The sequence below is a fragment of the Furipterus horrens genome, unplaced genomic scaffold, assembly GCF_987537825.1.
Source record: "Furipterus horrens unplaced genomic scaffold, mFurHor1.1.pri manual_scaffold_8, whole genome shotgun sequence".
Classification (NCBI taxonomy): domain Eukaryota; kingdom Metazoa; phylum Chordata; class Mammalia; order Chiroptera; family Furipteridae; genus Furipterus; species Furipterus horrens.
Genome location: NW_028327178.1, coordinates 99474627 through 99490405, shown reverse-complemented (window position 1 = coordinate 99490405; position 15779 = coordinate 99474627). Strand labels below are relative to the sequence as shown.

General features: G+C 44.8%; 1 protein-coding gene and 1 non-coding gene across 2 annotated transcripts; one reads left to right on the top strand and one right to left on the bottom strand.

The window, feature by feature from the left end:
- Positions 1 to 7232: 7232 nt before the first annotated feature.
- R3HDML (R3H domain containing like) lies at positions 7233 to 15779 on the bottom strand. The gene is made up of 5 exons (XM_090286442.1): positions 15522 to 15779; positions 12559 to 12677; positions 12307 to 12439; positions 10996 to 11111; positions 7233 to 7614 (listed from the first exon to the last, which is right to left on the bottom strand). The coding sequence occupies exons 1-5, from the start codon at positions 15777 to 15779 to the stop codon at positions 7482 to 7484; spliced, it is 759 nt and encodes a 252-aa protein (XP_090142568.1). The 3' UTR covers positions 7233 to 7481.
- LOC150003600 (U6 spliceosomal RNA) lies at positions 11309 to 11414 on the top strand. Its single transcript, XR_016512836.1, has one exon. It is a non-coding gene; the product is annotated as a U6 spliceosomal RNA (small nuclear RNA).

Genomic DNA, 15779 nt, shown 5'->3' with positions numbered 1-15779 from the left:
CCACCCGGTTATCTTATTGATTCTTCTAATCACCCAAGGTGGGTGGATACGTTAAAGAGTAACCAGTCACTTAGGGAACCTGTGGCTGGGGACTGTCACTGTTGCCATGACAACGGCAACCTGGCAAGATCCGGGGTCCATTTGGGCCCCAGTCCTGCACTCCGGGGTTGGGGACACCTGAAGTCAGAAGTAGGGGATACCAGCTGCCCCCCCTCCCTGCCCCCTAACTTGAGGAAAGAGAGTGTCCAGGAGGGGATGGGAAGGTGAGAGTCCAACCTGGGTTGGGTTTTATGATTCCATAGAATGGGTGTGGCAGGAGGTGGGAGGGAGGAGCAGAGAAGAAAAGGTGGAGGGTGGAGGATTGTATGTGGTAAGCACCTACTGAATGCTAGGAGATGCCTACAGGCATTGCCACATTTAAATTAAAGCTCCATAAGGAAACCGAAGCACAGAGAGAAGTTGCTTGCTCGGAGTTTGCAGCTGGTACACAGATGGATTGGAATTAGACCCCTCCTTCACCTAATATATATTAACTGAGCACCTACTGCACACTACGCTCTGTGTTAGATTCCAATGGTACAGAAATGAGCAAAGCAGACATCATCCCTGCACCCATGGGACTTGTGGGCTAATAGAGAGGATGGGCATGATTTAATCAGATAATATTAAAGATATTATTGCAAACCGATAAAAGCTTTCAGGGATGGAGACACGGGTTTGACTCCAGGCCCACGGACCAAAGACATTCTGCCCACCCTCTCCACTGGTCCATTGGTCTCCTTCCCCATTTAAAGTGCAACCTACTGCTGAAATCTGCTGAAATTCTGGTCTCTGAAAGTGGAGCTGTCCTGCATTTTAGCTCTCTTGCCTATTAGACACCTGTCACCTGGCTTTTGGGGAACAATCCCATTCCTATTGTCCCAATGTTGGGTCTCTGAAATCAAGGGATTCTGAAATCAAGGGTCTTTGTCATGTTAGAGAGAGTTCAGATGAGAAGCAGTAAACCTTGGGACTCAGAAGAATTGGGATACCCAGCTCCACCAGTGTTTTGCTGCGCGGTTTTTGGTAAATGATGCCATTTCCCTACGGTAATACCCACCTCGGGCATTGCTCCACTTCTAAGGTAGCTCATGGATATAATCCTCTCTGTTCAGGCTCTTTTTGCCAGGGTCCCTGCTCAGCCATCTCAAGGGGACACTGGGCTGTTTCCAGTCGTTTTCTATCTTCTCCCTGCCTGTCTCACCTTCCCGTCTTCTTTTTCTCCTGTCCGCTTTAAAGCCACAGTGTATTATCTTGCTTTCTATCTTGCTTCTCTCTCAGTTCCATACTTGCCAACCAACTGGCAACCACACAAGCCTGGATGAAGCTTAGTGCCTTGCTTGTATCATGCCTGCATGCCACATGCCAGCAGTCAGCCACTGCTAAGAGGAAGAAAATCACTTAGAGGCCACATGGGAGCTGATACAGGTTCACGGACACCAGCTTCCACGCGGTGCAGAGCTTCTGCTGCCTCTTCTCATTGCTCTTCTGTTCTCCACCTCCGCTGCAAATCTTTCCTCTCCTCAAAACTTCCCCATTCTCATCCTCAGCAGGATGAGTCTTTACCTTCTTCACATACAGAAGCCTGAAATGAGGACCTGCCTCAACTCCCCACAAAAGTTCACCTGCATCCACATGGGTCTGCACCCTACGCTTCCCGCTGCCCAGGTACTCGATGTGACCACATGTGATTTCTCCTATATATTCAACCTCTCTCTCTTTAGACTTTTAAAATCAACTTTATTGAGGTATAAGTTATGTACAGTGTTATGAGTTTTGACAAATGTATACACCAATGAAGTTGCCTTTATTCCTCCACAATCAATCCCCCCCCCAGGCACCTCCCACTCCAGGCAAGTACTGATCTGCTTTCTGTCACTCTAGATTAGATTAGTATTTTCTAGAATGTCATAGAAATAGAATCAGACGGCATTTACTCTTTTGTGTCTGGTTTCTTTTGCTCAGCAGGTTTGTGAGATTCATTTGACTCATGTCCTTTTTGTCTTGCTAAGGAGTATTCCAATGAATGGATACACTGCAATTTGTTCACGTGTTCACCTGGCAATAGACACTGAAGTTGTCTACAGTTTGGAGCTGTTATGAATTAAGCAGCTATGTATATTCAGGGCCAAGTGTTTGCGTAGACATATGTTTCATTTCTCTTGGTTAAATTTTTAGGAAAGCGGTCCTGGTCAGGTAGCTCAGTTGGTTAAAGCATCATCCCAATATGCCAAGGCTGTGGGTTCAATCTCTGGTTGGGGTACATACAAGAATCAACCAATGAATGCATAAATAAGTGCAACAATGAATCGATGTTTCTTTCTCTCCCTCCCTCTCTCTCTCTAAAATCAATAAATTAAAAAAAAATTTAATATCTAGAAAAGGAATTGCTGGTTGATATAGTATGTATATGTTTAATTTATAAGCTACTCCCAAACTGTTGTCAAAGTGGTCATACTATTCTGCATTTCTGCCAGCAGGGCAAGAGAGCTCCTATTTGTTCCACTCCCTGATCATCGCTTCTTGTTGTCGGTCTTTTTAACTAGGACTGTGTGATGTGATCTTCCCTTTTGCTTTTGTTTGTTTTAAACTAGTTTTATAATTGAAAAAAAGTAATGCATTCACATGTTAAAAATGAAAACTGTACAAACAGCATATAATGAAAAATAAATCTTCATCTTACCTTAGTTCCACATCTCACTCTATTACACTTTTAAACAAATTCTTGTATATAGTGCCAGAAATTATACACAAACACACACGCACACACACTGCCATGGACTGAATTGTCTCCTCCCAAAATTCATATGTTAAAGTCTTAACCACGCTCCCCATTTGTATTTGAAGCTAGGAGGACCTTTGTGGAAGTAATTAAGATTAAATAAGGTCATAAGGGTGGAGTCCCAATCCCATAGGATTAGTGTCCTTATAAGGGAGCTCTCTCTCTGCCATATGGGGACACGCTGAGAAGGCAGTTGTCTGCAAGCCAGGAAAAGAGCTCTCACAGCAACCTGATCTCAGATTTTCAGCCTCCAGAGCCATGAAAAAAATTATTTCCATTGGTTAAGCCACTCAGGCTATGGTATTGTGTTATGGCAGCTTGAGCTGACTGAGGCATACATACAAATGTAAATACACGGGAGCACATTAGACACACTCTTCTGCCACTTGCTTCCCCCCTTTAGTATCTAAGGGCCAGCGCCATACCAGCACGCCTACCTTGTTCTGTTGAGCAGCTGTGTAATATTCCATTGCGGGAACATCCCACAGGTGATTTTACTCGTGTCCTGTTGCTGGACATTTAGGTTGTTCCCAGGCTTTTGCCACGACAAATAGTGCCTGTCTTCATAAATGCGTCTTGACCCACATGGGGGAAGTATATCTGTGGGACAAATTTTTAGAAGCAGAATCCTATCAATATTTAAATGTGCTATAATATCTTTTTTAATTAAAAAAAATTCTGTCAATACCATCCTTCCCCATCTCAGCAACTACATCTGGTCTCTCCTTCCTTTGCCGCTGAGCTTTTAAGACAGACGTTGGCACCAGCTCTATTTCCCCTACTGATAGCACCGCCTCCCCCTTCCTCCACACACGCCTCTCGGCCTTCATGGATGAGTCAGAAGGATTCCATGCCTAAACACGCAGTGGACACTTCACTAGGCCCCACGCACGATTGGACAGTTGACACCTCTTCCTTTTAATAACCTCTTCCCTCAGCATCCGTTCTACAACAGTCTTCTGCTTTGTTTTGTTTCTCCTTGACTATTTTTCTTCTTTATTGTTTGACAGTTCATGCTTCATCTTTAAATACTAGAATTCCTTGGGGCTAAGTTCTAGATTCACTTTTTTCCCCATTTAATCTATTATCTCTTTCCATAATCTCATTCATTCCCATGGCTCCTATGGGCACACATATACCTTACACCTATGACCCGCAATTGTGTATCTTCACCTTAAACTTTCCTCCGGAGTCCAGATTCATATGTCCAGCTACCTCCTAGATATCTCCACTTATATGTTGCACAGACATCTCTAACATAATGTGTCCATAACTGCACTTTTGCCCTTGGTTGCCATCAAAAACTCCTCCCCCTATATTCCCCACCTGGATAAAATGGTGCTTCCATTCATTCTAATTCCTTTGCACCCAACCATTACAAAGTCCCCTCAAATTCCACTTCCTGAACATCTCAGAAACATATCCACTTCTCTTTGTTTCCAATGCCACTATCTTGGTCCAAGTCATCTTCATTTCTCACCAAAATCACCAAAATGCTCTTTACTGCCCCAGACCCTAGCATCAACTCATACTCATCAAATCTTTTCCGCATCCATGTAGCCAGAGTTATCTTTTCAAGTGCAAATCTGACATGTCACTCCACTGTTAGAATCTGACTGTGCCTCCCCCATGTCCTCCAGTGAAGCTCCAAGATTGTTCACGATTTGGTCCCTGCCTCCCTCCCTAGGGTCATCTTAGTCCCTATCCCCCAACACCCAGCAGGTCTTCTTTAGTCCCTTATATTGCTATGTTCTCTCTTCCTCAGCTTTCCACCCACATTGTCATCATGGTCTCAGAGCCTGACCAGCTTCTCTTCTTCATCAAAAAACATCCCTCTGCAGGAAGAGCCCCATGACCAGCCATTCTAGTTTAGAATGTGCTCTTTAATTCCCTGTTCTCCCAGGTAGCAAGTCCTTCCATTATAATAGTATACAATATTCCCTCACTTATCGCAGGTATTACCTTCCAGACCCCCCTGCGAAGTAGGAACCTTGCATTTATTCTACACTCTTAAACCTATGTAACTTTAACAACGTATGTATACAGTACCACAAAATCCCGCGATATAGCAAAAAATCCGCGATAAATAATTAAATATAATATTTTTTAAAATCTCGCAATACAGTGAGGCCGCGATGTGAACTGCGATACAGCAAGGGACTACTGTATTTGTATTCATCTGTTTAATGCTTAACTGTCCCCCTAGAATTATAAGGTCCAGGAATATAGGAACACTGCAGATTATAGGGGTTGCCAAACTTTCTGTAAATGGCCACTTAGTAAATATCTTAGGCTGTGTGAGCCATACAGTCTTTTGCAACTACTCCTATCTGCTGTGGAAGCCTGAAAGCAGCCATAGGACATATGTAAACAAATAAGCATGGCTGTGTTCCGATAAAACTTTATTTACAAAAACAGGCAGAGAGCCAGCTTTGACTTGTGGGCCATAGTTTGCCCATCCCTGATCTATATTAACGATCACTGGGCTCGGAGTTGACAATTCTGACAATTTTATAGCACTTACTATGTGCAAGCGCTGCGCTGCTCTAAATGGTTTCCATGTATTCATTTATTTGCTGGTGTGAATGGCTTCAGGCGGCAGATACTATTAGTGTGTCCGTTTGCAGATGAGACTGAGAGCTCACAGTCACTTACCCCAAGCACACCCAGCCACGAAGTTAAACTTGTACCTGGGTAGTCTAGCTCCAGAGCCTATGCATTACTTTTCTTTTTTTTTTTTTTAGATTGTATTTATTTATTTTTAGAGAGAAAGAGAGGGAGAGAAACAGCAATGTGCAAGAGATACATGGATCGGTCACCTCTCGTGCGCCCCCAACTTGGGACCTGGCCTGCAACCCAGCATGTACCCTGACAGGGAATCAAACTGGTGACCTTCCGCCGAGCCACACCAGCCAGGGATAAAACCTAACATTTATTACCACCACTGTATTATAAACAAAAGGTTTTAATACCCGCTCTTTAGAAAGTAGGAAGGATATAATCTGAGAATAATGAACTCACAACAGTGTCCCTGTTTCTCTTCTTTAACTCATTGTCAACCCAAGTCTCATTTTTCTTATCTGTAAAATGGAGTTAATGATATATATACCCATGCACACGTGCACTGATCTAGCTGATGTGCCTGGAGCAAAGTAGGGGCTGAGGGGCCTCCCCTGGTCTTCCTCTTGAGCTGGTTTTCCCATCCTTAACTCCCTTCACTCCTCTTGACGCCCCTGGGAACTGAGAGAGAGAGAGGGACCAGAAAGAGCCACAGCATCTGATCTCAAAGGACTTTATTGGCGGGGGGTGTGTGTGTGTGTGTGTGTGTGTGTGTGTGTGTGCGCCCTGTTAGGCCATGGCCTAGGTGGGAATGACCAAAAGAGAAGAAAATTCACTCCTTCTGGAAAACATAGGGCTCCTGGGGAGAGAGGCCTGTCTCAGGTCCCAGTCTTTGAAGCTCTCTTCAGCCAGGCAGGGTGTGAGCCCAGCTGGAGGGCAAGGTCTGAGGGAGAAATTTTACTATCTCTGGAGACAAAAGAACTTTTGTGTGTTAATTGTATCTGGGTGGGGAACCGGGAAGTGGTTAATGGGAATGAGAATGAGATTCTACAGGAGAAATAAAGAGCAAGAGAGATGGGGATAGAGGTGGCGGTGTGGATGAAAGGGAGAGACCAAAGCAGAGCTAGTGATTGAAACTTGAATCAAGACAGGCCCAGAAAGAGAGAGTTCCCTCTCAGCCCTGAGTGCTCAAAGAGGTGTCTGAAGTGCATGTCAGAGCCTGAGCTCCAACCTGGGTGTTTCGCAGACAAGCTGTGCAGTTCTCAGTAAGTGACAACCCTTCACTAAACCTCAATGTACCCGTCTACGGAAAGGAACGGGGGCAGGGGGTGTCCAGGACCATGTGGTGGATCCAACAATATGAAATAGAAGGGGGTGTCCACAAGCTAATTTCAGTTATTTTTTATTTTTATATTTTTTACAGATTTTATTTATTTTTAGAGAGAGGGGAAGGGAGGGAGAAAAGAGAGGGAGAGAAACATCAATGTGTGGTTGCCTCTCATGCGCCCCCAACTGGGGACCTGGCCTGCAGCCCAGGCATGTGCCCTAACTGGGAATGAACTGGTGACCCTTTGGTTCACAGGCTGGCACTCAATCCACTGAGCCACACCAGCCAGGGCTCAATTATTTTTTAAAAGCTCAGACCCAAAATGTTCCCAGCTCAAGGAGGGAACCATAGATCTTCAAAGGCTGCCCAGAACCTGGTTGGTTATTACTGGATGAATGAAGGTGGGTTTCAGGCTAAAGGTTATTTAATAGATACCTTTTATTGGGTGGACAAAGACTTGTGAGTTTGAGGCCTAAAGTCACAAAACTGCTGCCACTGTTCCTTCGAGCCGTGGCTCTCTGAGTACTGAGTCAACTAAAGATGCAGGCCTCTTCCCTGGAGGCCAGAGAAAAGAAAGAGGCAACTGAGGAAAGAAGGAAGGCAAGGAGGTCATCTTCATCTGGCACGAGCTAGACATTTATCAGGAAAGCAAATTCAGATCAACGGAAGGAAATCAATTCATGTCTAAAAAAAATTATTCCTTGATCTGATCTTTAGAGAGGGACCCTTAGAGGTTTAGGCCCACTCAGAGACCCTCCAGAGCCCAGGGAAAATTCAGAACCACAGGAGCTGGTTGGATTTGAGCCCAGAGAAGCACATGTTGCTACTGCAGCTGCCTTGGTAACTCGGGGGACAGGCAGAACACGGCCTCCCCATCTTGTACGGCGCCTCGCCGATCCAGTTGCCCCTGGAAGAAAAAAGGTCCCAGGGAGATGGGGTCAGGGGGCATAGGAGAGTTCTGTGAACAACCTTCACACAGCTTTCCAAATCTCAGCACCACCACTGACTGGCCGTGTGACCTTGGGCAAGTCACATCTGCAAGCCTCAGTTTCTTCATCTGTAAAAGCAAGAGAAGACTTCCCTCCAGCAGAGAGATGCAACGAAGATGAGAGAATGGAGCCACGTGTGCATGCCCCTAGCACCATGCCTGGCCAATCTGACTCCCCAGTAAGTGCTGATTTTCTTATTCTTTCCACCACCCCTGACCCCGACTCAGGCAGATCTAAGTTCTGAGCCTGTTCCTGGATTCTGCCACCTGCCAACTGGTGACAGAATAAACGACCTCATTTCTTGGGCCTTAATTTTATCCTCTGAGTGAAATAAATAAATGAAATGCCGTCTGTAAAAATTACGTAAAGCTATTTTGTAAGTTATAAGAGAGCTGGGCAAAGGAGGGCTAGAATAATCAGTGATGAGAGCAATTCAGTCGTGGAGCACATGTCCATGAAGCCTCATCAAGGCCACTGCTACACATTTATTTCTTCAGTGGCCTGATCCTAACTCCATTCTACCTGCTCCTGAGTTCATCCTTTCAAACGACCATGGCCTCTGAGAGGAGGGGGAATAGGAAGCTAATTGCTTAAGGGTTACAGGCTTTTTCTTAGGGGTGATGAAACAGTTTTGTAAATAGTAGTGATGATCGTACAACATTGTGAATGTAATTAATGTCACTGAGCTGTACACTTTAAAATGGTTAAAATGGCAAATTTTATGTTATATATATTTTACCACAATTTTTAAAAGTTAATAATGGGATATATCAAAACCCACTGAATTTTACACTTTCAATGGGTGAGTTGTATGGCATGTGAACTATATCTCCATAAAGCTGTTAAAAAAAAGAAAAAAAGGAACACCGAATACCATTTTCTCCTATTCAAGAACTTTCGGTGGTTTCTCATTGCCTAGCAGGGCTCGACAATTATTATTATTATTATTATTATTATTATTATTACTATTATTATTATTTTGAAAAGGCCAGATAGTAAATGTTTTAGGCTTTGCAGGCCAGATGTCTCTATCACATGAAAATGGCCATAGATAATATGTAAGTGAATGCTTTTGCTGTGTTTCAATAAAACTTTATTTACCAAAAACAGGCAGCAGGCCATATTTTGGCCATGGGCGGAAGTTTGCCAACCCCTGGCTTATAGAATCACATCCGCTTTCCAGATTGCTCTAGCAGCCTGTGGGTCTAGCTCACACACCTCATCCTCCCTCAACTTTCTTCTCCATCCCAACCCACAGATTTCTCTTTTCTCCCTCTTTCTCCTCTCAAGGCTTAAAACCATTCCTTCCAGCTCTTTCTTGCTCATGGCTGCCTAATGATCTCGCTATTGTCCTATAGTGTTAATTATCATTGCCAAGTCCCTGTGCCTTATTTTCCCACACTTCAAATGGACATTCTTTGTGGCAGAAATGCAATCTTTTTTTTCTCCAAAAGTGTTACTAAATAACTCTGAGTAAAGTCAGCCAAAGTGCTTGGAAAAGTATGTACTTCTGGTTTCATATGGAACTCATTCATTCATTCACATCCAGAGCATCTACTGGGCATCAGAATTTGTGCCAAATCTGTGAATACACAGTTTTCAAAAGGTCTCTTGGAAATTTGAGCACAGGGAGAGGGGGTGGAGGAGACACCAAGGCTGACAGAATCAGAGTAGTTCTTTTTTTGTCTAATTTAACCTCTTGGAAAAAAGTTCTACCACTTAAAAAATAAAGAGTTGACATCACTGTAGTGAAAGTATATACAAATGAATAAGATCTATTTCCCACCCTCAAAGAGTTTATTTCCTAGTCATAATTATAGCCACCATTTATTTACCATGTACTATGAGCAACAAGGATTATGATCCTCAGAGCCAGGTACTATTAGCTCTATTTACAAAGAGGAGACTGTAGAGATAAAATGACTTACCCAAAGTCCTCAATGTGCACATGGTAGAGCTGGTAATGACAATAAGAACCAACACATATTCTGAATTTCTTATGAGCCCAGGGGCATTTTCTGGGTCAGCTCACTTAATTCTCTCAACAATTCTATGAGTAAAGTATGTACCCATTTTGCAGACGAAGAAACAGTCATAGGGAAGTTAAGTTAAATTACAATTCAAACCCTGACAATCTTGACCTCAGAGTCTAAAAATCTTAACAACTATACTATTAATAATCAATGCTGCAAAAATTTGCTATATCAGCAAATAAATTGGAATAGTTCCATAAGCTGCATGTATTGGAATTTGGTTGTTGTATTTTTCCTTGTCTAATAAAGCTGGGCTATGATGTGATATGTTGACAATAGACGTGACCATCTAAAAAGTAAATAGCTAGAGAATTTATGTTCAGGTTACCAATGACTTCCCGAACATCAGGATAGTATAGAAGACATAACATGGGACTTGGAATCAAAGAGCCTGTGTTTCATACAGCTCTGCCACTTATTGGCTTTGTGACTTTTGGTAACCTCTCTGGTCCTCAATTTCTTAATCTGTAAAAGGGGAAAATATTTTCCCAGTGTTCCTCCCTTTTTCCTTTTTTCTTTCTCTTTCATCTCTTCAGTGGGATAATAAGGTGAAAGTATTGATATTTTGTAAATGATCAAGGGCAGTGTGAGAGTAAAAATGTGTTACCATTATGTAATTTTAAAATTCTAAATATTGTGTTTACTTAGAATTTGTTCTTGTTTCTGCCTCTGTAAGAATCTGTAATGTTTGCAAGGCTGTATACTGGATGGAAACTTCCATTTCCCTTTCTCCATGTTTCCATGGTATGAAGACCACTTGTGACCTCTCTCCCACCCAGCTGATCGAAGAGTCTGATTACTAAACATTCTCATTCCACCCGCCCTTTCCTCTGGGACCTGGCTGCCCGCCAGGCACCTGTGTTCTTGGTTGCAAGCTTAGAGGGGCTGGCACTTCCCTTGTAGGACGAGGCCTGTGGCTGCCCAGTGTGGCCCGTCAGTGGGTGTGCAGACCTAATTCGATAGTGAGATACCTGCGCGCCCACTTGGCTGGCAGATCTAAGCCGCATTCTCCACTGTTGATCTCATCAGTGAGACCGCCTGTCCCCCTGCCTTGGTCCTCTGTCTCCCAACCAATTCTGAAACTTAGGTAAAGAAAAAGGATCATTAATGGACTTTAGAACTACCAAAATGTATGACGTTGAGGCTACTTAGAATGGAGGAAGGCAGGGTGTCCTGTGTGTCTTCTTTTTTGTTGAATTCTGCCCACTCCACCTCAGGATCCACCTTCCCGCCCCAGAGCCCCCTCTAGCCCAATGCTGCACTTACTTAATAGCGTAGTTGCAGACCAAGTACACTGCCTGGTGCCAAGTGCTGCCCCAGACGCTGATGCTGCCGCAGGTGTGCAGGGCACAGCCCAGCCGGTTGGAGGATGCCCACACCATCTGAGGAAGGACACAGACGAGGGAGGTTGAGAAGGACCCAGTGGGGCCCAGATTCCTCGGGGCTGGGAGGCTCCTGGACTTGCTTCAGGGGAGGTGAATTAAGTGTCAACTGCCTGTTCCAAGGTGGGGGGGCTGGAAACATATTCCTCAAACTTTTTTATTTTTTTACTACAACCAACAGTAAGAAATAAATTATAGTGCTTACTTCAGCAGCACAGATACTAAAATTGGTACAATATGGAGAAGATTAGCGTGGCACCTCTGTAAAGATGACACACAAATTCATAAGCGCTCCATATTTTAAAAAAGAAATTTTATATTGCTACCCTGTGCACAAACACACACACACAAAGTTGGAACAAAAATTTTATGAACCAATATTTAATTTTATGTGTGAAATACGCTAATATTTTCTGTACTGTTCTATTAGGGGTTGTTTTCTTTTCTTTTTTCCTAGTGACCACTGTTTGAAACTCGTTGTTGTGCTGGAGGTTAAACTACAAACTTTGGAGTTAAACAGCCTTGGACCAGAATCTTGGTATCACTAGCTGAGTGACTTGGGTCAAGTCACTTAACCACTCTGTGCCTCAGTTTTTAAAATGGAGGCAATAATTCTCATGGGATGTCTGGAAGGACATTTGGTTTAGGCCTTACATTTTTAGAGGGTCTCAAATTTAGAATTTTGATATTATCTCCAAATGAGCCACAGAGAGACAGAGAGGACTAATGGAAGGTATCTGTCATGCAATTGGAAGTTTCTGTCTTATTTCTTGCAATATTATATTGCTTTATATTTTTATGTGTGATATGTGTTAACATATTCAATATTAGCACTCAAAATATACTATGATTTTTGTAACCTTATTTTGGCATTTCTTTTTTTAAAGATAGTGGGAGTCTTAGAATACAGAAAATACTAGAAAATATTTGGACCTATTGAACTCAAAAGCTCTCTTGAATTTGTCAGATCACACATCTCGATTTTGGAGCCAAACACCTTGGTCAGCCCACCTAAAACACTCAAAACCAGATCCAGTTCATCTCAATCCAGCATTCCAGAAATATGCTTATTATGCAAAAGAAAGTCCATAGGGAGGGTCTGTTTTATTTGCAATTTCTGTTCCGCCACATTCTTTTTCTTCTAAGGGCCCAGGGTTCGTTCTCCCCTCATCCCTTAGTCCCAAGATTGGGGTACCTGGGTATAGTGGGAGCACACGGGGCCGCTGCAGCGCCAGGGGCAGTGCGGGTTACAGTCCTTGGGGGCTGGAAACAAGTATTGCTGCTTCTCCTCAGACCACGCTTTCACGAGATCCACCACCGAGCGGTACCTGGGGGGCCAGAGAAGATGGAAGATGCTGGGTGGGGGAAAAGAAAAGTCGCTCTGCCACCAGCCTGCTCGGTGACCCCGTTGAATGACTGAGTAAAGGGAGGGCAGAGGGTCACTTACCGGCCAGTGTGGATGGAGAGGTTCTGGCCTACATATCTCATCAACTGTGAGGGCCCGTGGGCCCAGATGCACTGGGTGGCCCAGGCTGCGGCAGACCTGGCCAGCCGCTCGTCCCAGATCTGGGGAGAGAAGGGCTGTGAAATTCCCTGGGGAGCAACCACCATCAGGAAGTGTCCCGATGTGCACACTTAGCTGGTGCCATGATTCCCCGTCCCTCGGAACCCTGCAATAATCACTTGACAGATTAAAAAACTGGGGCTCAGAGAAGGCCTGTGACTTCAAGGTCAACAGCAAGTCCGCATTGGGGTTGCCATGCACACCCAGGTCTCTGACTCCTAGTCTGGTACCCTTTTCTCTCTACTGGACTTTGAGACTGGGGCTCTCTGTTGTGAGCAGGGTCCCAGGGTATCGGTCCAGGTGTTCACAGCAGTCCCTAAAGTGGCTGAGCCCAGGGTGATGGGAAGGTAACTGATTTTTTATTTTGTTCATTGTATCTTTAAAATGTAGTTTTTTAACTTTAAAAATACTTATTTCAAAAGACTTTTCTTTTTTTTTTGGAAGAACATGTATGAATGACCCATGGACATGGAAACAGTGTGGGGACAGACTGTGAGAGCCGGGGGGAGGGGCTGGACAGAGGAGGGCAAAGGGGGGAAATTGGGACAACTGTAATAGAATAAACAAGAATAAAAAAAGATCTTTTTGAATAATGTAAACATGCACAAGTTCGATATGTAAAGTGTCCAAAGGAGGAAGAGTGGAAAGTCTCTCATCTCTTTCCTACACTTACTGCTCCAGCCTCTGTGCCCCCTAGAGGCAACCCACTGTGAGTTTCCTGTGTCCTCTTCCAGAAATATTCTAGATCTGTATAAGCATATGTAATGCGATTGTATATATAATTATATGTAATAATTATACAAGACACACATATATATACACACACATGCAAATGGCAGCATGCTAGACATTCTTCTCAGCACCTTGCTGTTGTCACTTACCAGGATAGGTTATCTTGGTGGTTATTCCACATCCTTACAGAGGGAATACCATTCTCATCTTTCATAACAGCTTCATAATTTTACAATATATGAATGCTCCAACTTTTATAACCTGGAAAGGCATCGCTTAAAAAAATACTAGTTCCCTTCCAGCTCTGACTTCCCAGGATTCTCATATTTATTTGTTCATTCAGCAGATATTGAATAGTATTTCTTTCCTTTCTTTTTTTTTTTTTTTAATCCTCACCCAAAGATATGTCTATTGATTTTAGAGAGAAAGAAACATCAATCAGTTGCTTCCTGTACATGCCCTGGCTGGGGATCAAACCCACAACCTTTTGGTGTACGGGATGACGCTCCAGTCAACTGAGCCACGCGGCCAGGGCTTGAACAGTATTTCTAGGCACCGAGGACTCACGGTCTGGCAAGAAAATGAGACGTGAAACGATCATTACAATCCTGGAGGGTGTGAGAATGAGAACCAGGCTCCTTGAGCAAGGATTACCTGTCCTGTAGGCAGAAGCCAGGTAGTGAAGAAGAAACAGGGGCACCAAAAGAGGGGTGCAAGCATCTCTCCTGGGTTGTCTGACTCGATAGTATTTTAGGCAAACAGAGAAATGTCTCCTTCATTCTACAAAGAGTCGTGAACGGAGAGAAGGGGAGAGCTAACATCAAACCCACACGCACCGACCCCCCTCGAGGTCCCTAATGAGACATGGATCTCTCTGCTCTGCAGTGCATGCCATCATTAAACACCTATTGAAGTGAGCGCCTTGCACACACAACTGGTGCTCAATAAATGTGTCACTTGTTTGAAGATGGAGGGCCTTCTATGTGTCAACTGCTGTGTTAATAAAGGAATGAGTCAGTTAATGAACAAATAAATGTTCCCCCACCTCTCGGTGCCTGCCATTCCTGCTTCTCCTCCCATCCCTCCCCACACCTTATCATTATCTGACGTTACATTCTATCTGTATTTTGTTGGTGTTTGTTTTCTATCAGTCTCATTAAAATGTAAGTTCCATGAGGAAAGGGCGTTCGTCATCCTGTTCCAGGTAGTGTCCATGAGGCGTAGCGTGGTGTCTGGCTTTAAGGGGACCCGAGTAAGTGAATGGACACATTGCAAAAGAACTTGCAGGCTCTGTGTAGCAGGTCTTGGAGGGGGTGGAACTGGCCATCTCTTTCCCTAAAGGAATCTGTAGGTGGGCTGGAAGCCTGTGTCTCCAGGCTGGTTTGGGACAATGGTCCCAGAGGAAGAGCTGTGATAAAAAGAAAGTTCCCTCCTCCACTCTGGGAGGCTGGAGGAAGAGCCACCAGCCTTGTCCCTTTGAGGGCAGACACCCCAGCTTCCTCTGTTGGTCGGGGGCTGGTTTTCCCCAGCTGGAGACTCCCAGGTACCAGCCCCAAAGCTCCAAACTCTACCTCCAAAGCTTGCTGAGGGCACTCTGGGTACGTCCATCACACCCCGGGGGCAAATAGACAACAGTGTGGAAAGCTCCAGCCACCCACCCCATGCAGGTTGCCAGTGCGGAGCCAAAATTATTCACAGGGTACTGTGTTACTTGAAACAGCTGCCTTTAGCAGCAGGTACACCTGGGGTGGAATGCCAACTGGGTGACCTTGGGCAAACTAGTTCTCTGCACCTTCATTTCTTTACTGGAAAAATGAAGGAGACAGTTCCCATCTTGCAGGAAGAATGTCCCCAGGGTTATGTGAAGTGCCTGGCGCACAGTAGATGCTCCATAAATAGCAGGCCTCTGGCCCTGACTCCCCGGAGGACCTGTGCCATCACCCTCATGCCCTCTTCTTTAAAATGGGTGGACTAGATCTTGCCCTTTCCACGTGGTCCAGACACCCAGACACTGGCTTGTGGGGCCAGACTGGTGAACGGTCCAGCCCTTCCAGAACAGGTTGAGATGAATGGCGTCTGCTGGAAGGGGGACTGGGGAGGGCACAGGGACTCACCATATACTCCATGTTGGCAGCCGGTGGTTGCACGGTGGCCCTGATGTGGTTGTGATAATCCAATAAGGCACGCATGTCCAGGGCAGAGATGTGGCGCTTCCGCCGGTAGTGAGGCACCCCCAAGCCACTCAGGGGATGCAGAGCTGTGCTGTTGGTCCAAGCCAGCGCTAGGGCGCCATCGGGCATCAGGGGGTTCGCTATCTGGCCTGCCCAGAAAATGAGGCCTGCCAGGCCCACGGCGCCGCGCAGCAGGGGCAT